General features: G+C 43.7%; 1 protein-coding gene across 3 annotated transcripts in view; it reads left to right on the plus strand.

The window, feature by feature from the left end:
• The window catches only part of LOC307236673 (myosin-10-like), a 76,566-nt gene that overhangs the window by 20,166 nt on the left and 33,782 nt on the right, over nt 1–22,618 (plus strand). For 2 of the 3 annotated variants that reach the window (XM_080009154.1, XM_080009155.1), the window contains exons 4-7: nt 12,060–12,087; nt 15,904–16,006; nt 18,270–18,299; nt 21,517–21,609. In XM_080009154.1, coding sequence (XP_079865280.1) covers nt 12,060–12,087; nt 15,904–16,006; nt 18,270–18,299; nt 21,517–21,609 — 254 coding nt within the window. The remainder of the gene's footprint in view (nt 1–12,059; nt 12,088–15,903; nt 16,007–18,269; nt 18,300–21,516; nt 21,610–22,618) is intronic. The other variant, XM_080009156.1, reaches the window with a different exon arrangement.

The raw sequence follows: 22,618 nt of genomic DNA on the forward strand, positions 1-22,618 counted from the left end.
TATACCGTAAAGCGATATACCTTAAAGCGATATACCTTAAAACAGTATACCTCAAAGCGATATACCGTTAAGTGATATACCTAAAGCGATATTCCTTAAAGTTATATACGTACCTAAAAACAGTATACCTTAAAGCCATATACCTTAAAGTGATATACCTTAAAGTGATATACCTTAAAGTGATATACCTTAAAGCGATAAACCATTACATCCCGAGCCGACTGCCTCACTGACCCCTGTTGCGATGGCCGCATTGTACTACATAGTGCGCGTCTTACTTTAAAAAGTAGTAACTTCCGAAATAAATGTCAAGCCAATGCCTTACACAACAGCCACCAGGTAGTAGGCTGCTACAACTGTAAGTCGATTCTCACAATTCCACTCAGTCCCGCTCTTTCATGGGTTTCAAATAAAAACACAACTAAAATACATTTGTCCCAGCACCTGGGGAAACATATCAGTCCTGCCTCCTTGCTCTTTGCACCATGGTTGAGATCAGGGTCTCTCTCTTGCTCTCTCTCTCTCTCTCTCTCTCTCTCTCTCTCTCTCTCTCTCTCTCTCTCTCTCTCTCTCTCTCCTTCTCTCACTCTCTTTTTTTGTCCCCCAGACTTTTTCACCCCTGCATCGAAAGCATTTCAAAAATGTGGATTGTGGGATTTGGGGGAAAGGATAGACTCCCAAAAGCCCGCCTGATTGTTTTCTCAGCAGAGATCAGTTGGAAGTGGCAGAAAGTGATGTTAACAGCAGAAGCGTCACATCGACGCCTGAGAAGAGACGGATCAACGCTAATTCTGTAAAGAGGCCACAGCTCAGCATTCTTATCACAATAATCGGAGGCGTGATAAATGATGTTATTCTACTTGAAAACGAATTCCGAACCCCATGTTAAAGAGTGAGGCTGCTGTTACATTGAACTCTACGGTGATGGCAAAGGAGGACTTCTAGAATTCTAGTTTTTCAATTAAAACTCCCTCAAATTTCTGTAAGAAATTCTAGGTTGTATTTTCTTCTCATAATTAATTGGCATGTTTTCACAAATTTACGCTCAGTCATTTGATTTCATGACAATACGATATCAATTTACATAGTAAACAGTTCAACTGTCCAACTGCATAGATTCTGACCCAAGTCGACCAAATCCTGCCCAGCATTACCAGTCTCTCTCTCTCTCTCTTTCGCTCTCTCGCTCTCTCTCTCTCTCTCTCCCTCTCTTTCTCTTCTGTGTGGGTGTGCATGTGCAATTACCCTTCCTCCCACCATTCAATGTGATGATAAAAGAAAAAGAGAGGGGCGAAAGACCATTAACCGAAAGACCAGAAGTGTGTGTGTGTGTGTGTGTGCGTGTGCATGTGTGTGTGTTTGCGTGTGTGTGTGTGTGTGTGTGTGTGTGGAACCTCTGGAGGTGTGAGGAGGAATGAGAATAGCTCCCTCTCTGCCATTTCTATGTGTGTGCGTTTGTGTTGGTTGTCCTCACACACACTGTACGAGGTGGTTCCCGCAGTCGAATCACGCTCCTCTTCAACCGAGGAATGACGTACACACACACACACACACACACACACACACACACACACACACACACTCCCAAAGACGCTTCCTCTTAACGCCGACTATCTATTTCCATCTCGTGATCTCAGCTGTCAGTTGTCATTTGTTTCCCGAAATCGAATCGAAAGCACTTTGAGCGCCCTTTGGGATTGCAAACTCCAATGCAACAAGCTTTGTGTTGTGTGTGTGTGTTATTTTTAGCTTTAGAGATGTTTTCCATCCCTCTTCCCCCCTCTCCTCCCCTACTGACCTCCTCCTCTCCTTTAACGCAGAGGTTCCTCCAAAGTGTCTTTGCCTGCGTTTATTTTTCAGTCCTGATGACTTCATATCATGATTTCATAGTGTTGAATATAATATTCCGACGGAGCTCCTTGGCCTGAGATTGGTACAACGAAATGAATGGAAGTGGATTTGGTCGCCCTAATTAAAGACGTCAATCAGACATTATGCCCCGTGCCTAAACATTTACCATGTTGAGTGGAAAAATTCAAACAAAAGCTGAATCCCCACCAAAACCCACCTCATTCCAGGGCCTTGTTTCCCCCTGCCCCTAAACCCCACCCTGATGAATCTCCATCTCCGCCCGCTCCCTGCGCTCGCTCTCCCACCTCGGCTGCCAGTATCAGCTGCCATGCCATGTGCCGGGACGCCAGGCCTCCCGCTTTGACGTCGTCACTGGAATGTTCCACACCCCGGGGCCCCTGCGGTGGCGGAAAGTGGAACCAGGGGCATCCGAATTCCTGACACACAAACAAACAATGCCCATTCTACTCCATAGGCCAGTCAGAGCTGTCTGTCTCTCTGGCCATCTATCTACAGTATCTATCCATCTATCCATCCGTAGCTACTGCATTCCTACACTGAATAGCTCACTCGCAGCTGGCTCAAATGCCTCGCAGACATTGAATCATGCAGTCGAGCTGTTCCATTACTGGCCGGCTGAGAACCAACGGTCACGCGTGCAGAATTTCATGGTTGAGCTTCTGTAGGTCAAAAGAAAGCAAGGCCTAGACCTAGACCTTGTAGGGCAGATTTCCAGGGCCTTCTCACCAAGGAATTCCTTGGGTGACATGACAGGTGATCCAATGGGCTCAGTCCTTAGACATTCGGCATTTATCCGTTCATGTAGTAGTAAAATAGGTAATAGTGTAGTAATAATGTTGTAATTTTGTGTGTGTGTGTGTGTGTGTGTGTGTGTGTGTGTGTGTGTGTGTGTGTGTGTGTGTGTGTGTGTGTGTGTGTGTGTGTGTGTGTGTGTGTGTGTGTGTGTGTGTGTGTGTGTGTGTGTGTGTGTGTGTGTTCCCCTATCATAAGTGTTGGCGAAGCCGCGAGGTGACAGTTGTATACTGCAGGGACCAGAATCCCCCACCCCACCACCAGATCCGACTGACCTGTTTACGCACCCCGACCCCCAGCCCCGTCTGGGAATGTGAATGAGCCCACACAAGCAAAATGCATGCGCGCTCACACACACACACACACACATACACACACACACACACACACAAACATACACACTTGAGGCTTTGTTCTGTTGGATTTTAAGTAGGCCTGGAATCCATCTCGTCAGTGCTCTACATCTGTGCGATTAAAAATGCTGCTGTTCTTTATATTACCTTAATGACCCGCTGTAATCTGTTTCCCATACCACTCCTCTACGGTAATTCTATGAGGAGGGCAGGGGGTTCTGTTTGTGTCTGCGTAGGTTTTTTTTTTAGTGTTTCTCACGACGTAGTCCCTGGCGATGGCTCTCGCAATTTCCGATGTGTGTGAAGCGGTTGCCATGGCGGCGGCAGAGTTATCACTGGATCCGGGTGCATTTTTTGACAATTTATTTTAGGAAGGCGATGCCGAAGTTTCGAGAGGGGGAACGCATTACGTCCGGCGACCGGTGTTTCTGCAGGGCGGGGTTTCCTTCTTGAGGGAAACAATAGCGTTTCATTCCGTCCACAAAAATGAGTTTTCATTGAGACTGTTTTTCTCTCTTTATCTATAGACTATGTTCTCATCCGAACGGCAAAGGGAACAAATTGGCATCCGATTTTCAAGATGCAGTTATTTCTGCCGCAAATATCACTTGAAAACAATGTTATCTGTGCATTAAAAGAGCAGTATTACAAAGGCTGTTATTCCTTCCTGTAATTGGAATTGAATATGTGGAATAATATTATATGTTACTCCAGCCTTTTGTATTATTGCCCTCCACCTGATTAAACGGAAATAATTATAAAAATATTTATGTTACGAACGCGGATGGAACCCAAAGGCAGGACACGGACTCAGGGAATGTAACGGGAAAACATTTATTTAAGGATGGGATCTGGGCGTAGAGGCGGATTAGGGGGAAGGCGGGGAATGGAGGTGCAGAGCTGGCAGGTACCGTGCTGGTGAAGCGGCGGCAGACAGGCAGGCAGGCAGGAGGGCCGGGAGGAGGACGATCCTGGGGCAGCGAGACACGGGTTAGCGAAGGACCGAACAGGACACGAGAATCACATGGGACTTGGATCAGGGGTTTGCTAGCGTGTAGTGCCACAGAGGTGAAACAACAACCTGGCGATGAGTGGGTGAAGAGCCGGGGTTTAAATAGTGGAGCAGAGAAGATGACGATACGATCGCCTGCAGATGCGCCCGTGGAGCAAGGAGCCAGGAGAGTGAGGAGAGGAAGCCACGCCCACGCCAAAAAACACACACACACACACACACACACACATAGATAGACAGGGGGAGACAGGGGAAAGGGAGACACATGGAAACACAAGGGAATCAACCGGAGGCATGGCCGGGGCTGTGACAATTATACAATTTTACAATATACTATATATCTACAAAAAAAAAATCGAAATAAACATTTTATAAATATTTTAAAATAGGAGAAATGTGGCCTATTGTATATAATATATGTTATATAATATTCATTCTAATGTATTTGCTACAGCTTTATTATATACATTTTTATAAAATAAATTCTTAATATAAATTTTATGATTATTATGAAATGTATTTACTGAACCCTGGTGTAGGAATTGTATGTTACTTGGATTTCTTTGTGGGGAAGATATCCCGTAGTGCATCCCGATAAGACAGTACCAATTGCTCTTTATTTGCAAAGCCCCAGGAAATGTTATATTGGATTGGTGTGATGGCTGGATTAAGGAAACCATAGTGACACTGCACATGCTGACACACCAGGACCTCATATCGGGTTCAAAGAGACATCGCAGAAACATGGTCTACAATAATATTATACAATGGAGTGCAGACGATTCTCTTTCCCCGACAAACAGACTTACTGTTTGCATTATGGGGGGGCAGGGACTGGGGGAGTTTGGTATTGGGGTTGTGAGACACTGAATAATCGCCGTCCTACGTCTGTATGGATGTGAAGAAGGGAGGGAGGGAAGAGTGAGTTATTGTACTTCAGGGGAGGGAGAGAGAGAGAAAGAATGGCAGGGGGGCGTGCATGGGGTCGAATTAGGTTGATAAAAGGGGGGTTATGGTAATGTTTGGGGCTTTTGTGGATCGGGAGGGAAAGGGGGGAATGCTCTGGAATGTGAGGAATGAGGTTTTTTTTTGGGGTTTTTTTTATCCTAATGGTAGATAAGTGATTAGTGGCAATGGCAACCCTGCTGTGCAAGACGGGTCTGAGAACAAATATGTTTGAGGGGTATTCAAGAGTTGTATTTCTTCTCACAGATAAGGGAAAACAATATGAATATGGGGCACAAAGACAACAAAATTGGAGCCATGTGCTGTGTTATTTCGGCTTATTTTTCCAGCTTCTCGCGCTATGTCTTGGCACTGCACGCACTTTGTCCTTACGAACTAAATCTGCGCTAATCCGAGTTATAAGCACCACATGTGCACTTCAAAAAAGCAGATTGCGAGTTCCTGAATGGGCTCCTACGTTTATTCTACACCGATCCTTGCTCTCAAATGTCTTTTCCCTTCGTCCCCGGAGGTTTCATTCCTGGAGATGGAACACTGGAAAAGAAAGCAAGGCATACATTTGATTTCAGCCTTCTGTGAACCGCGGTGTGGTATCTCCAAAATATCGATTAGAGAGAACAGGGGGGCTGCTCAGCGAGAACCTCTGACGGAGTCCCGGCGATGAATTAAAAGAAAGCTGTGTCGAAGAAGGTGTGTGAGTGAAAGAGTAGAAGAGTAGAATGGAAAGAACGTGGAGCGGAGAGGTTCACAGAGTCAGCGACCTACACATTGGAAAGTCTGGAAAGTTTCGAGTTTGATTGGCCGCGCCAAGGCAGCACGGCATGCTGGGTAAATATGACTGTGCAGTCTTGTTTCCATGGTGATTTAAGAAATGACCAGCTAGCAGGGACTGAGTGTGGAGGGCCAAAAAATACTTAAGGTGGCACCGTGAATCAGGACGATATGAACCCGATAGGTAAATATTTGGACTCCAAGTTCAATCGACTTCTATAAAAAGCAGGGTTAAAACCGGTTCTTTTATAGGCCAAAAGAAAATCAATTCGAATTAAGAGGAAAAGAATGACTCAAATCTCAATTTTGCATCATGAGTGCTTATTCAATATTATTGTTTATCTGTGTGGTCTCTATTATGGTGTTATGTTCTCCTAGTGGTATTGCCTTGAAATGAATAGACAAAATGTATTAAAGGACATCTGCTGCTTAAAGGACCTCAGCATGAATCTCCAGTGTGTGATTTTGAGTGCCTTGGAAGATATTATGCAGATATTATTATGAATATCTAAATTGGTGAAAAGTCCATTAATCATATCAAGAAAAAAATACATTTCTTTTACTAAAGGTGTTTCATTTACACAGTTTGCAGTTCTTATGCGCTACAATGGGGAGTTCATCAGAAATGTGCAGGATTCAGATGGGAGAATGCACTAACTGCAGATTCCAGTGGTGGTTATACTTCTATCCTTATTGGACTGGTAGTTTTCATAGAATAAAGGAGCATTCATCAAAGGTGTTTGACTAGAGGAGAGTCGTATGTATCCCATGATTCATAGTGATCCCTGTCTCTTGACAAAGTGGCCTGCGGGCACTGGAAAACAAAGTCAATATCCTCTGTGTTTTCTCTGGCCTTACCCAAGGATGGAAAGGAAAATAAAAGGGAGAACGACGATACTCCAAGCGACGGGAAGATGGAGTGTGAAGGATGGAGGGATATTCAGACGGAGCGATACACAGACTGAGGGACACAATGACAGGGATAACAGGTCAATCGAAATAGGTACAGAGAGGCTCGAGCAGCTAAGCTGGGGAAATGGAGGTCTGATGAACGAGGAATGAAGTGAGATTGTGGGTGTAATAACGTGTGTGTGAGAGAGAGAGAGAGAGAGAGAGAGAGAGAGAGAGAGAGAGAGAGAGAGAGAGAGAGAGAGAGAGAAGAGAGGAGAGAGAGAGAGAGAGAGAGAGAGAGAGAGAGAGATGAGAGAGAGAGAGAGAGAGAGAGAGAGAGAGAGAGAGAGAGAGAGAGAGAGAGATGAAATGGTGGTCTGTTCAGGTGACCGTGCTTGTGTGTGCGTGTGTGTGTGTGTGTGTGTTTTTTAGCAGCGGCCCACCTTGTGTTTGCTGACATGAACTTTTACCTCGACATTCCTCACGTCAATCTCTTCCTGACGGCTGGCGCTGACTGATGAGGCGCCAATCAGCGCTCTTCAAGACACACAAACACACACACACACACACACACACACACACACACACACACACACACACACACACCACACACACCAACCCTGAACCCCCATCACTCCTCTCTCACCCCCGAAAAACATTATCTGATCTCTCTCACCTCCACAACCATCAGTCATATAATTTACCTTGTAAGTACGGAAGGGCGATGGAACCAGTCCGTCGTTCCATATTAGCGACTGGATCTGTATCTAATACTGAGTGATGACTAGACCAGATCTAAAATGGCTATGCAAAAAAAAACTGTGATTAACAATAGTTAATTATTTCATTGAACACACTGGTACAATAGAAGCCATAAGACATTCACTGTAGGGTCAGAATATTATTAAAAAAATTGTATAACTATATAACAATGATAATAATAATTATTATTGTTATTATATAATTTTTATAATGACTGTTTTATTATCATTATTTTTATGATTTGTTTTATATTAATAATAATAATAATAATAATAATAATAATAATAATAATAATAATATATACAATACAATAATAATTATTTATTTAAAAATATATATTATTATTACTATTTTTATTATTATTGTTGTTATTATTTTGTGGATATCGACTTTTAAATGGCAGTTACCTCAGAAGAAACTTTTTCCAAGTTGCACTGGCATGAGTGGTCGATCCAAAAACTAATCCCAGTCATCTGTGTTGCAGCAGTGTGGAAGATTACCATCAGGTGCTAATTTCAGCATCATGAGGTCATTTCCGAACTCGTTCCCACTTGAATCATATTCATCTGAGTCGATGCTGCTCAGAGGTTGTTCGGTGTTCCGGTGATGTTTGGGTTCGTTAGGCTCGTTCGTTAGGCTCTCGCGTGCCTCAGTCAGGTTCTCGTGTAAATTAGCGTGAGATGGAACTGATGAGAATCAGGTGTAGGTGGACGTTGTTGATACTGACTCACACTTTGACTGATGGTTTTGGAGGCAGCCATGTTCGTTTGCCACTTCCAACACGGCACACAACCCTTTTTGGTTTTACCCTCATTCATCGTATTATGACAGGAGGGAAAGCACACAATCAGTGGAAGAAGAAAAGACCCCTTCAATGACGTCTCCACACACACACACACACACACACACACCAAAACACACACACACAAACACACACACACACACCAAAACACACACACGCATACACACTCACACAGGCAAAAAACAAGCTCATCTGTGGTTGTTTGTCCGAAGCTCTTGATGCTGGATGGCAGTTCACACTGCGGCGTTGGGACAAAAGGTCATTTGGGTGGTGAAAGATAACACCTTTACAGACCCTCCAAGCAGCGGGGGGCCTCTGCGAAAGCCGAACCCCCATGCGCTAGGTGTGAGTTCATGGGTTCAAGGCGATTAAAAACGGCGGCCTTTCTCTGTGATTCACCGTCCAACTCACCGTTCTGCTATGCAGCCATTTGCATGCAGTGGGTGGCTCATTGGGGATTGTTCTGTCGGGGAACCTTTACCAATACTGGTGCTCAGCGAATTTTCTGCCTGCCACAACTGACACAGACAAAACTACAGTCAGAACATTGGCTCCTTTAGATCAAATGAGATGATGAAAATCAGAAGAAGGCTATAATTCCAGAAGATAATAAGGCCTTGTGAATAGAAAATGGCGACAGGCTGCTCCTGCACCTAGATTTGAGTGATTTTTATCCAAACCCGATCCCTCTCGTAATCCTCAGTCCCCAATCTCCGTGTCTGCAGAAGCAGAGGGACGCTGTGTAACAATGTCATGTTATGGCTTCTGAGTCTTCCTCTGCCTTTCCTGGTGTAGCTTTGCATCGCGCCGCGCCGCATGGATGATGCAGAACACATGGGAGATGGAGCCAGTTGGGACGATGCAGGCGGGCCATGGTGGTGGTCATGGCCGACGCAGTGTTTTTGCCTGTGTAGTGTATTGTACTGGAGTGGATTCCGTTTTTTTGTTTTTTTTATTAAGCTCGAGGAATGTTTAGATGTTGTGTTTGTCAGGAAATTAAACATCTCCTCATTTCCTGCCACAGGAATAGACCGACCCATTAACAGACACCCGTAACAGTAGTGAGGCCCCCCGTAAAAGTGCCACAGGAAAAATTCCAGCGTTGTCTTGTAAGTTTGTGTGCGGGGTTCGCACACGCCCTAGGGCACTGTCTGTGGGAACGCATTCTTCCATGCCTTCTTCCGCTTTTCTCAATTTCAACCTTCCGTCCCTTCTCATAGCATTGGAGGTAAACCGTCTCAGGGGATACCATGTCGTAATCAAGCGGTGAAATCTCTCCTTGATACGACGTAGGACGGAAACCAGATAGTGTTGTGGCAACAGAAGGAATGGTAATGTCTAGATTCTCTGCTGAGACGGGAACTCAACTCCTCTGGGCAGAACCCTATTTCCCGACAGCGGACTGTGTGCTGATAGACGGTGGGGTGCCATAGAACGGGCGATGATGGAGGCGTGAGGCCTTGTTGTGGATACATGTGGCAACTGAGTTATTCCAGCTATGTCACCTGTGCACTTACGAACCGTGTAATGTCATGCTTCATGCCTGTGACTTGACTGTAAGATTGATCGTAGTATTTACATTTACATTTACATTTTCATTTAGTCATTTAGCAGACGCTTAGCGCTTTTATCCAAAGCGACTTACAGGGGAGAATAACATTCAAGCTACATTGCAACAGAAACATTAGTGTAACAATAAATAAATACTGCTAAGTAGTGCTCAGTAATTGTAAGTTAGGAGAGGAGGTGCTCACTGAAGAGCTGGGTCTTCAAGTGCTTCTTAAAGACAGAGAGGGAGGCCCCTGCTCTGGTGGTTTTTGGCAGCTCGTTCCACCAACGTGGAACTACAAATGATAATAGCCTGGTTTGCCGTGGTTGTGCAGCCGGCAGAGCCAGGCGACGCTTATTTCATGAACGCAGCATCCGGGGGGTAACATCTGCTTTTACAAGAGCATTTAAGTAGGTGGGAGAATTCCCAACGATCACTCTGTAGGCCAGCATGAGAGACTTGAACTTTATGTGAGCGGCTACAGGTAACCAGTGGAGCTCGATGAGCAGCGGAGTGACATGTGCCCTCTTTGGCTGGTTGAGCACCAGTCGCACTGCAGCATTCTGTATAATCTGCAGTGGCTTCACCGCACAAGCCGGCAAGCCTGTTAAGAGAGGGTTGCAGTAGTCGAGGCGGGAAATCACCAAGGTTTGTACCAGAAGTTGAGTGGCATATTGGGTCAGGTACGGCCTGACTTTTCGGATGTTGAATAGTGCGAAGCGGCACGGCCGAGAGACGGTGGCAACATGGTCCGAGAATGTCAGTTGGTCATCGATAATGACACCTAGATTCCTTGCAGCCTTGGTAGGAGCAAGAGATAAAGAGTCAATTTTGATATCAATGTTGTGATAAATACCTTGTTTGGCCGGGAAGACCAACAGTTCCGTTTTTGCCAGGTTTAGTTGAAGATGGTAATCCTGTGTCTGTATTTAAGGGGTTCTGTTGTCCCTCCGGTTATTTCTATTTTCTGAATTGCTTTTGAGTTTTATCCATCCAGTCATTCATGAAGGAAACACAAGTGTTGTTCGTGCAGAATGGTAAATTTGATGGAAGATTATACTGCCTGGCTTAGAAATATGAAAGGCTTGGACTTATTCCCTGTATCTGTGATTTTCGTTCCAGTTACCTCAGTTGTGGTCAGGGAAGAACTTATAACCACTGCTGGCAGAGGGAATACTTCTGGAAAACCTTCCACACACGCCCCCAAGCAAATCTCACAGTCAGTTGAGTCTGATTCTTTTGCTTTTGGGAGCTGAATTTTGCCGAAAACAACTTGTTAGGAAGTACAGGTGGCCAAATTTCAGACCCTACCTCATTATCTTTGCTGAATACAAGAAACACTGGAGCAGGTCTTAATTTGTCATAGCAAATAAAACCAAACCAGGACATTATAATGATTCAAATTTCCCTGACCTTCTGCTGAGGTGAGAGGACTGTTTGCATAATTAATTTGGTCACCTGGGTCCTCTGTAAAGAAAGGTGTGATTGAGCTAGATAGCCGTCAACGCTTTGGAACCAGGCTGCCTTAATTAATGCCATTTTCACACCAAAATGAAAGTTTTTTAAACCCGGGTCAACCCACCAAAAATAGGCGAATGACACCTTTTGCCAGGAGAAATGTCTTTTTTTTCTCCGTTTTTTTTTCGTACAAACACGATGGAAAAGGGGCGTGTCATGGTTCCAGTGTGATTGGGAATAGCAGTAGAGGAGACAGCAACTTAAACAAACAATGACATAAAACTTTAAAACTTGGAAAAATAAGTATTTTGAGCCGTTCGGAAGAATGGGATCGTTAATGAACGACCCAACATTACAGTAGAAGCAGCATGGAGCACGGATGCCCTATACAGCCGGTGAGCACACTGGTCAGCATCCGGAATTTTAACGCGCTTCGCATCGTGCAGGTAAAGGGGCCAAAGTAGCAGGTCGACCCGGGTGTCCAGTTCACATCAGAGCCGATCGGAGGTGGAGTTGATTAAAGCCCGGGTCTATTGCTGGGTCATTTGAGCCGGGACTGAGACCCGGGTTTTTGCCAGTTGCCAATTGTTACCGGGTGTTACCAGGTTTTTGGTGCAGTGGGAAAAGAGTATAAAGGAACCACACATTGAATTAATGCATTTTATTTTTATTTTGGATGTTTCCATCAAAACTTGCCTCCAATGAGCCATCATTTTTTTGGACTTAATTTCAGTCTATTTGCGTGATGAAATGTTTAACATTCAAAAGCGCTCTTTGCAGTGTCTTGGGAGAAAATGTTGACATTGTTCTTTTGTTTTGTTTTCTCTGCAGATCGTGAGGACCAATCAATTCTTTGCACGTGAGTACCTTGCCAACTCCAACCCCCTGCTTTTTTTGCATTACCCACACTGAAAACCACTACTCTAGCAGATGTAATTTCAGTTTGAGGACCTAGTGCTGGAAGATGCTTGTCTTGTGCTCAGTCCTTTTCCTTAATTATAATCTTACTGACTCAACGTATAGTACCAGCATATTATTCCCCTGTTTTCCTGTACTTCCTCTATTCGTCTCCTCACCTCTCCTGCTGCTCTTAAAGATGGCTTCCTCAGTCCCCTTCAAAGGTGGTTCAGTTTATGTATAGCTTGACTTAAAAATTAATCTTGTGTATGATGACGATTAGCCTGTTCCACTTCAATATAGAGGCCTCTCTCGTGATGTACTTGCAATAGCCCTTTGGTCCTTGAGGGGAATATTCCTCTATTAGAAATGTGCCCCTTACCGTAGAGTGAAATGAATCCCATTTATGTTCTAATAACTTGATAAGCATTTATAGTTAATGTGAGCTCAAGCAACGCTTTTGGAGGATTAAACATCTCTCGAACCTCAATAGATGCTTAATTCTCGCTCCTGGATTGGCTAGTGTCCAGTTATTTTGTCACAGGAAACCCCACCTGGCTTTTAGGTGGCCTGTTATCGCCCTCCCCTCCTTCCTTCCCTCCACCTTACCCAGACTCGTCACCTCCCCCCATCCCGCCACTTTTTCACTTAAATGCCGGTTTCGCAAAGCTTTTTGTGGAAGTTGGGATTTGTGGTAGCCGGTTATATGAGGGAGTCATGAGTGTGGTTTGGTGCGCTGCCTCAGTCCTCCATTGGCAGGGACTAATGAAGTGCCACTCTGTCAGAGGCCAGGTCCGCCATTGTCAGTGGATAGAGCCGTTGCATAATCTTGTCCGGCATTCAAGACCTTTCACGCCACTTCGCCCCCTGTTGGGTGCGATTCGACCATGTCAGCAGCGTTTCTCCTGGTGCTGAATAGTCTGCATCGCTGCACCGTTTCCAATAGGGGCTTCTGCCTTGACAGTAAAAGCTCATTACATTTGTTTCAGTTGAGAGTTTCTGTGCTGAATGCTGCTGCATCAGTCAATCTCTTTTATGTGGAACGTATAAAATAAAGAGGTTAATACATAGAAATGTTGGTATACCATTGGTGTGTACACAAATGATCCCAGTGTAACTTGACATCCTGAATCGAGAGAGAGAGAGAACAAATTGTGAGACTTGTCAACGGGGCCAGTGAGATGACAGGAGAGGCACCTTGAAATAGATAGAAAGCGGTTGACAGGGCGAGAGGCCTTCCCGTAAGTGATCCTTCTGACTAACCCCCACGTGTTCAGGCCTTGTCCGAAAGGAAAAACCAACACAACGCGAGAAACTCAGCAAATGGTCATTTCTCTGCAAATTCCACCCACCTGTACTCGCTGAGCCGTGAGCCTGCTCGTTTGATCAATAATTACTTGTTGTTTGAAGTTTCTACTCTACACCGCTCCCTTGGGAAGATATTCTAGCAGAAAGAGTTTGCTATTCTGAGTTAGAATCCCTGATTAAGGTTTATGAAAAAATCTCCCAGTCCTGTCTATAGCATGTAGCTACTGTATATATGAAATCATCCTGCTAAACTGGCACCAGTATGACTAGCGACTACAAATTTGACCTATATTGCACAGCCTGTATTCAGTCTCCAAGGACACTCCCAGGGAGTTTTAGTGGGGCAGTTCAAACAACAGAATTCTATGTGCAGCGGAGCTAATAACCAGCTAGACTAAAGCCACTGGTATGCAGCTGTGTGTTATTGGCTGGCTCGGCACTGGGAGCAGCCGTGCCAGTGGGTTTCTGGGTTATGGGACCTGCGGAAGGCCCTTTCCGAACAGAGCTATCATTAGAACAGGGTCCAAAAGCAGAAAGGCTAAAAAACATCGGACGACCCTCCTACCAAAAACCACAGCATTTCGCAGTCAAAAACACTGACCAACTGATAGATAAACAAGGAAAACACTTTTCACAAAAGATCACCTCTCCTACTCTCTCTTATCCACTGTTGCTTCAAGGTTTTGGGGAACATGCTCAACGGGCGTGCGTAGGCGGGGTTTGCCATTTTTGAACTGGCGTCAGTACACAGTTCAACTTTTGCGTGGCGTGTTACACATACTGTATAGGTACAGTAACAGAAGACAATAGTGCCAAGCTTGCCATAAAGCCAAACAACACAGTGCAGGAAATCAGTTTCTGGCCACTTTGTACGATATCACACATAGGCCTACGTTGGGTATCGATCACATGACACTACACTACATTCATCCACTACTACATCCATGCTCTGAGGAAGGCTGACCAGGCTCAAACGTTAACATGTTTTGTTTGATGGCCAAAATACATTGGGGAAACAGAGGCACTGTCCCCGTCCTTTTTCCTAAAGTTGGTGTGTGCTATATCCCTTACAAAAATGAACTACGAGAAAAACCATGCTTTATGAACCATGGTTATACTATCTTTTACTATAGTATCTCAACCAAGGTTTCATAGTAAAATGAAAAACCACGGTTTATGAACCAAGGTTAATCTATTGGTTTAATCACACTATACTATGATTTGAATTTTCATAAGGGTTTACACATTAGCAAATTTTATATATATACCAGTGTCCTTACCATATTTTAGCCGCTAGGGCGGGGCAATGTGCCTGGAGTTGTTTTGGTTTGGATCTTTTGGTTTGGATCTGATGGTCATGATTCATTCTTTCATGATAATGTTGTCACTGTGTCTGGATGGTTGTGGGTGATCTCTTCCTGTAATGGTGGCTGAATGTGCCGGGCCACTAAATCCTTGTAATTAGTAATTCTGGAAAGAGTTTTTAGTCCTTATTTATCGGAAGCCTTCTTGAGAATAGATTTAAGTCCCTATAAAGTGAATTCAGTGATCTGTTTCTAAACACATTATACATGTTCGAAAATAATTGCCGAAAACATGTGAAAAGACTGAACAATGTAGTACTGAATTGTGGAGTTAGACTGTCAAACTTTTTCGCACCATTTTTGTGGTCCAGATTTTTGGGGCAGTGCTAAATCATGACCTGATGACGTAGAGCGGTCATAACCGGCGTGGCCCTTCCCCCTAACATTATACAAACACCAGGTCGGAAACGGAGCATCAGGGGTGAAATAAGCTAAGCTAACAGCCCAGAGTTTGGGATAAAACGCTGTTTTGGAAATAAACACCTGCAGTAAAAGGCGTCTTCGGGGAGACCGTGAACTCATGCCATGGACGCCCGTAACAAAAAAGCCGTCCCGTTGGTTTGACCGCGCGGTGATTGGTTTCGTTAGTATTAGCTGCATGCTAGCAGGCCGCGGAGCCCCGACCTGGGCTGGTGTGTGGAGGAGCCTGCAGGGGGCACCGGAAAGTGGGGAGTCGCGCAGCCAGACTGCGGCCCTTTGAGATGTGCAACAAGAGACGTAGGACTAGGTTCAGCAGAACATTCAAACATGGAACGTACTTACTTCAATGGAAATTTTAATATATTATTACATGGTTAACGCGATTGGGTGTGGTTTCAGCATCAGGAACTGGCTTTTTTTCACGATTTTGAAACTCAATTTTATATACTTGGCAATTTTTTTAATAATTCAAATTTGGCTGGGTGGTTAACAGCACATTATTCTGTGGTGTGACAAACTCAGAACACAATTTTATTTTCACTTTACAGGTGCATTCTGTTTGTGAACTCGCCGGCTCCCCCATCAAGTAATCATCTCTCAGTCACGTTTGTTCCTCTCTAAATTGAACCTGGTTATCGCTCTTTCTATCCCTGCGTCTCTGTGTCCGTCACCTCATCTGATCTCAGAGGTGAGTCCGGCGCTGGCAAGACAGAGAATACCAAGAAGGTCATCCAGTACCTGGCGCATGTCGCTTCCTCGCACAAAGGACGCAAAGACCACAACATTCCTGTGAGTACCCCACCGGCCACTTTTCTCCTCCTCTGTCCTTGTCTTCATTCCACTTCTGCTCTTATTCCGTTTGAACACTCCAGATAAACTTGTAACTAACTGTCTTGATTTTTTAAGTTTCTTTCCATTATTAGAGTGATGTGCAAGCCTAGCTATTTTTGTGTAAATTCAAAGTGTACACTACGATTAGCCTTTGGGTGTTTATATGAAAACGTGCCACTTTCGTGTCCCTTTTGTCCCCACAAAACTGCTCTGTAAATCTGAATAAACAGTAAAAACAAATAAAACATTTTATAATTTAGTTTCCATTATATATTTTGTAACATAAAAACACATTCATAGTTTTTTTTATTTTGTTTTGAAAGAGTTAAAAAACTTTTTTGTAAGAAGCATCTTGCAAAAATGTAAAAATGGACAGTCCCTCAGTATGATTTTTGTACTTTTACTAGCTACTGAGGTCAAAAAAGTCAAACTATCAAAGCCGCTCATGGATGCACACCATGTGGTGTCATGACCTTTACCACATGGCTAGTTATGGCTGCCAATAACATTTTCCATCAACCCTGTTACCATTCTAGGGTAACAGGGTTGACAAAAAATGTGATTGGCAGCCATTAGCCCTGTGGTAAAGTTCATGGCACCACATGGTGTGCATTCATTAGAGGCTTAAATGTTAATTCAAATAAGAAGACACTCACTTGTCTTTACCATCATCTTCATAAAAGGCAGATGATTTCACTTCCAGGAAACGATGCAACTTCCAGAACAGTTACCTGCACATATTATCTCTGAAGGGGTGTTTAGATTAAAAGAGTTGACGACAACCTGGGAAACCAACTAAATTGTTGTTTTTTTCAACATTTTACACATATTAAGAATAAAACCTGTTCATGAGTAATGTAACAACACTTTTAAGTTTAAGTTTTGACATGATAAATTTGACTTTTTTGGCCTCAATAGCAATTAGATGAAGAAAATATTGTATTACACAGGTGTGAGAAAGTTCTGAAAACCTCATATCCACCTAGGATTGTTTTTCCGGTTCTAGGACGCTCTGATTGGGGGGGTATTCAGAGTTTTTGGGTGGGCAAACAATTGCCAGATTTTTTAATCGTCCTTCCTATCGTTCCTCGCCAAGATTCTTGACCCAGTGGGGGCCGTGTGTGTAACGGCGGTACCACTGATTGTGGTTGAGGGGCACAGCAGATACAATATTAGGCTTTTGCTTATTCTGTTGAGGCCAAACATGTTCAATAGATAATTTAATTGTGGGGTGATTTAAATAACCTTCATGTTTTGAATAAAACAATTAGTTAACATTTACATCTGCAGTATCATCATCATGTTTCATAATCTATGCTAAAACCTCCCAATAAATCTGTCTCCAAAATATTCTGATTAGTCATGTTGAAGTAAAGGTTAAGGAATGTCCCTTTATAACTCCATTACACCAATAACTGTAACGTAAACAGGCAGTATAACCAATACAGTAACTGTTTTCAACCCTGTGACTGAGGAGTCAGCCTTATTCGATATATATAATATAATTTTAAAGATGAAAAGACCAATGTAAAATCAACCTATTGTATATGTTAAGTAAAATAGACCAAATATCCACTCAAAGAAGTCTGGGTATTATTATTTTGTTCCCATAACTTTTTCTTAAAACCGAGGATGCTATAAAAGTGTCAATTGTAGCAGCATTTTCATCCATGGAAAAAAGTAAAAGCCTCAACATTCTCACTTTACAAACACACTTTGTGTAACAAGGGGAATTTATCTTTCATAGTATATCAGATTTGATCTAAATATTGATTTAAAACCTTCTCAAACAGCAATTGATATGTCAGTAACAGGGCTGACGAAACACACATAAATATGTTGTTTATATGTGGATTATTTTTTTTTAAAATAAGAAAGCCTGAGATGGCACGGGACATTTTCCTGATATAATCTACTTCATCCAAAAAGGGGCTTCAAGACTTTTAAAACAGTACTTTGAAAATCAAACATTAAGAATGGGAAGTGTCACGTTTTCATATAATGACCCCATTACGTCCCCATTACCATTAGGTGACGCTAGCACACTAATGCTAGTTTATACTAGCACACTAATGCTAGTTTATACGAACAGACTAATGCTAGGTTATGCTAGCAGACTAATACTAGGCTAATGTGTACATTTATCCTGCACTTGTGGCTTTTGTTTGATATGAGCGCTTCAGATGTTAACACTTGCATTTGTTTTATCCATAACAAACAGCCCGATTCTCCCAAAGCGTTCAAGCTACAGGCAAGTGTACTTCCCGCTTCCTAAAGACTTAATGTACCCTTTAAAAAAATAATAAAAATCGATTTTGTGTCTATGCATGCCCTTCTTTCTGACGCTGTCTTTCCACTGTGAATATACTGTAATGTGTAAGACTTTATCACAGGTTCTTTATCTGAGGTATCGGTTTGTGCCAGATCAGGCCTGAGTTAGATTATTTGGTAGCGAGTGAAAATGCAAAAAGATTAATAAATGGGCGACGGTGGCGCAGCAGGCAGAGTGGGTCGTCCAGTAATCAGAGGGTTCCTGGTTCCATCCCCCGTTCCTCCTGGCAGCACGTCAAAGTGTCCTTGAACAAGACACTGAACCCGAAAGTGCTCTCGATGATCTGGTGCACCTTGCACCTTGCACGGTTGTCGCTACCATTAATAGGTGAACGCGAGGCATGTATTGTAAAGCGCTTTGAGTGGTCGCAACACTGCAAAAGCGCTGTATAAAATCAGTTGGTTCAAGCTATTATATTTAAGTGGAAGAAATTTGCCAATAATATGTAGTCCGACCAAAACATGTGCCTTCTGATTTAAGACCGGCTTTGCCCTCTGTTGACCGCCACGCAATGTGAATAGAAGTGATTAACAGCAGCCAGTGTAGCACTTGCTGAATAACTACGATTCATCATCTATTGGTTTCATCATCTTTGCCAAATTGTTTTGTCAGGTTGAAAAATGACGGCGGTCAATCATCTAGGTGCATGTTTTTCACCTTTTTCACCACCACATGACCCTGCATGTTGGCGGGTTCAAGAGCTTTTTATGTGAATTTTTTATTTTATTTTTTTATTTTTGCCCTCTTGGAGATACTAATATTTTAAGAACAGCCTTGCATGTATTCAGTCGGTGTGTGGACTCGGCTACCGACACAGTGTTCATACATTGGGGGGGGATTGGTGGCATACGGGGCGGGTTACCGTCGCCTTGATTCTACATCTGGATCCTAATAATTTAATCCACAAGTGTTTTCTCCATGAGTAACTTTGATTAGTTTCACTTACACGGCCTTAACCTTTTCAGCTGCCTTGATTTACCATTGACCAGACATCTAACATTTCAACATCCTCCCCCGTCGCAGTCATCCCGCTCGCTCCGCTCACTGACACCTGATATTTCTCGGTTCCCGTCTTTTTTGTTTTTCTGCTTAATTTATCCGGCAGCTATTTTTCCCTCCCTGCGCTCCGAAAACCAAAACCTGATGTTTTTGTGTCAGTGGGAGTAGGGTGGCTTCTGCAGAAACGCGCCACCCTCACCGACCCCTTTCGCGCCGCGATCACTCCGAAAGACGCCAGAGTTCTCCCTGTGAGCACGGGCCAGAGGAATGCGGGAGGTTGGAGTGAATGTGAGGCCGGACGACTCCGAGAGATAGAGAGACGTAGATGAGGGATGGAAGGGGAAGGCGGAGAGGGACTGCTGTATGATGGGTGAAGATGGGGGGTTTTGGGAGCCGGGTGGAGCCGTATTTCTCTTAGAGAGAAAGACATACGAACTGCGATCCCACAGGTGCAGCAGCTACTGTCTGAATTATGCTTCAGTGTTGAGCTGGAGAGGTGTTGGTGGAAGAGGTGTTGGGTTGGAGACGGAACACACCCCTGGGAGGAAGATGAGGGTTGACGACTTAGACGGTTTCCAGACCAAATACTTCTTCTTCTCGCTCCCTATGGGTATAAGCTGCAGACCCCCAGTCCGAGGGACCGTGGACTTAGTTCTGGGCCGATCACCGTGCACTTACCTCACTGAAGGTTCTCCATGTGCTGATTTGGAGGAGCTAGGACCTGGAGGAGCTAAAAAAATGTTCCTCAAAAGGAAGTTCTAAGAACTACGATCGTTCCCAGTTCCTGCAGTGATGACGAAAAAAAAAAAGGGACGGTTCCTCCAAAAAGTTCTTAGAAATATGAAAAAGTTCCTGTGGTGCGAAAACGCCTCATGTAGATAGAAGACTTGAAAGTATCTTCTTATCGCCGACTGTAAACACCAGATATACTGTACAGTGTGTTCTCTATGCTGTTTTTTCCCACCACATTGTTTTCAACAACTTTGTTGATAACTCTGTTGTTATCGTCCGGCCTGCTTCTGATTTGCGTTTTCCATTGCATGGTGAGGACAAACATTGAACCGGAGAGTCGGTGTTGGGTTGGGTTGGGTTTGGTGGGATAGCCTATGACTCCACCCTCATTCTTCTGGAAATTAGCTCTTACCGCAGAGAGAACCTTCACCTAAATAAACTGGAGCCACTAACAGTCACGCACGTACAGTCTCTACTGCGTCGATTGGAAGGCCAGAATACACAGAATTATGTCAATTATGAACCAGGACAGCGTTGTCTGGGAATGAGGGTGTTGGCAAATGTTGGAAGAGCTGGGTCATTCTCTCTCTTTCCAACTCTCTCTCATTCGGTACATCTACAGTATGGGCTGAGGATCTACTTTAAATTTGACTTTAAAGTTTTAACTAACCAGCAGTTGACTACTAGAAGAGTTCACTCTCTGTCCTCATGGGGCATATGAGTCTGAACCAGGAGCTGTAGAATATGCTAGTGCAAGTGGAAGCAGAGACAATTTCCATTTTGTTCTTCCAACACTTTGGGGAGAAGTCCTCAAAAATATATTTTATGTGTGTGTGTGTGTGTGTGTGTGTGTGTTTGTGTGTGTGTGCGTGCATGATTATGGACACCATTGCATGCATCTGCATATGTATTTAAATCTTTGTAGAGGAGTGCGAATTCCCTTGGTGCCCACAGAATCTCTCAACCATCCGTCAAAACCAAAGGTCTTTCGATTTCAGGAGCCACTTCCATGGAGCGTCCCAGAATGTCAGGGTGTGAGATCAGGACCAAAGGAATGCAACATAGGTTTCACAGACTCTCTGGAACTGTTTGGCTGTCTTGGCCCGATGCTGAAACTTGTCCCTCACCCCTTGAGACCACATTTTACTGCATCTTAACTAAAGCATTGCCAACAGAACTCTTGCCCACGTTCTTCTCAATCTGCATCTGCTTCTCAATCTGAGTGTTGGACAATTTATTGATCTTTCAGTCCTTGATACATATTTTGGGGTAGACAGTGGAAAATCATCAAGTGATGAGCGGTAATATGGAATGCACAGTAGGTGTTGCCAGGTGGATGCGATCTTTGATGCCGTATCTGGCTCTCTTATCTTCCCTCTCTAACAGGCTTTTATTTTTGTTGCAGGGTGAGTTGGAACGTCAGCTCCTACAAGCCAACCCCATCCTTGAGTCCTTTGGCAACGCCAAAACAGTAAAAAACGACAACTCGTCTCGCTTCGTGAGTGATGCTCTTCTCTTTGCTTTGATGCCAGAGCCCTGCAGTGCATACACAGGGACAAGGGAGGTCAGGGCCAGTCCATGACCTGCGTTGTGTGTCCACTTTCTGCTTTAGGTCGCCACAATCTAAAATAGGCCAAAATACTTTACATTAAATAAATGTGCAAAATTAATTTTCTAAAGGTGCATGGCTCAAATTCTCTGTAGAGTCTTTTGTCTGTAATCCTTGTGTCAGCTAAAGTGGATTAATGCAAGATAACATTCAGAAAAAAATCTTATTTAGAGCAATGACTTTGGCCATGCAATTCATTTTGGTTTCGCTCTACAACTGCAAATTAAAAACACAATCATCTTCTCAACGTCATGGATTTTATTACGCTCTTCACTTTTCCTAAATGTTGTAAATGTATTTTATTTCTCTAGTTCCATCACCCAATAGCGTAGCTTCCAAAATGACACACAGCAGCCGGCGCTTCACCTCCCAGTATTCTGATTCTTTCGGGGGTTTTTTATGCTTTCTTTCTCTGACGGTCACAATGAGTTTCAGGAATTACAACTATGCTCACTCGTCAGCATTTTATTTCAACCGGTGCCTGTTAGTGCAAATACCTTGACCGTGTGGTCAAGATTGATCCCCAATAGTTGACAGGGCACATAAATCAATGGTTGGTCTCAAATGAGAAGTAAAATAACCGGAGACCGCTGTAGAAAGATATGTGGACGTGAACACACACATGGACGCACACACACACACACACACGCACACACATAGATCCTCAGGAAACCACAGGCATGCTTGGGATTCCTTCTGACCTGTAGCCTGGCTTTTCCTAATATAGACCTTCTGCATACCCTCTCTGTGTGACTAAAATTCATGAGAGAAACAGTGTTTTCCCAGGGATGCCATCACCAACACACATGTAAACAGTGACGTTGTACGCCAAACCCTTAAAATTTACCTGTGAAATCTGCCACAGAGCTCCTGTTATGACAACTGTTAACCAGAAGTA

Source organism: Zeus faber (assembly GCF_960531495.2).
Source record: "Zeus faber genome assembly, chromosome: 11".
In the NCBI taxonomy this organism is placed as follows: domain Eukaryota; kingdom Metazoa; phylum Chordata; class Actinopteri; order Zeiformes; family Zeidae; genus Zeus; species Zeus faber.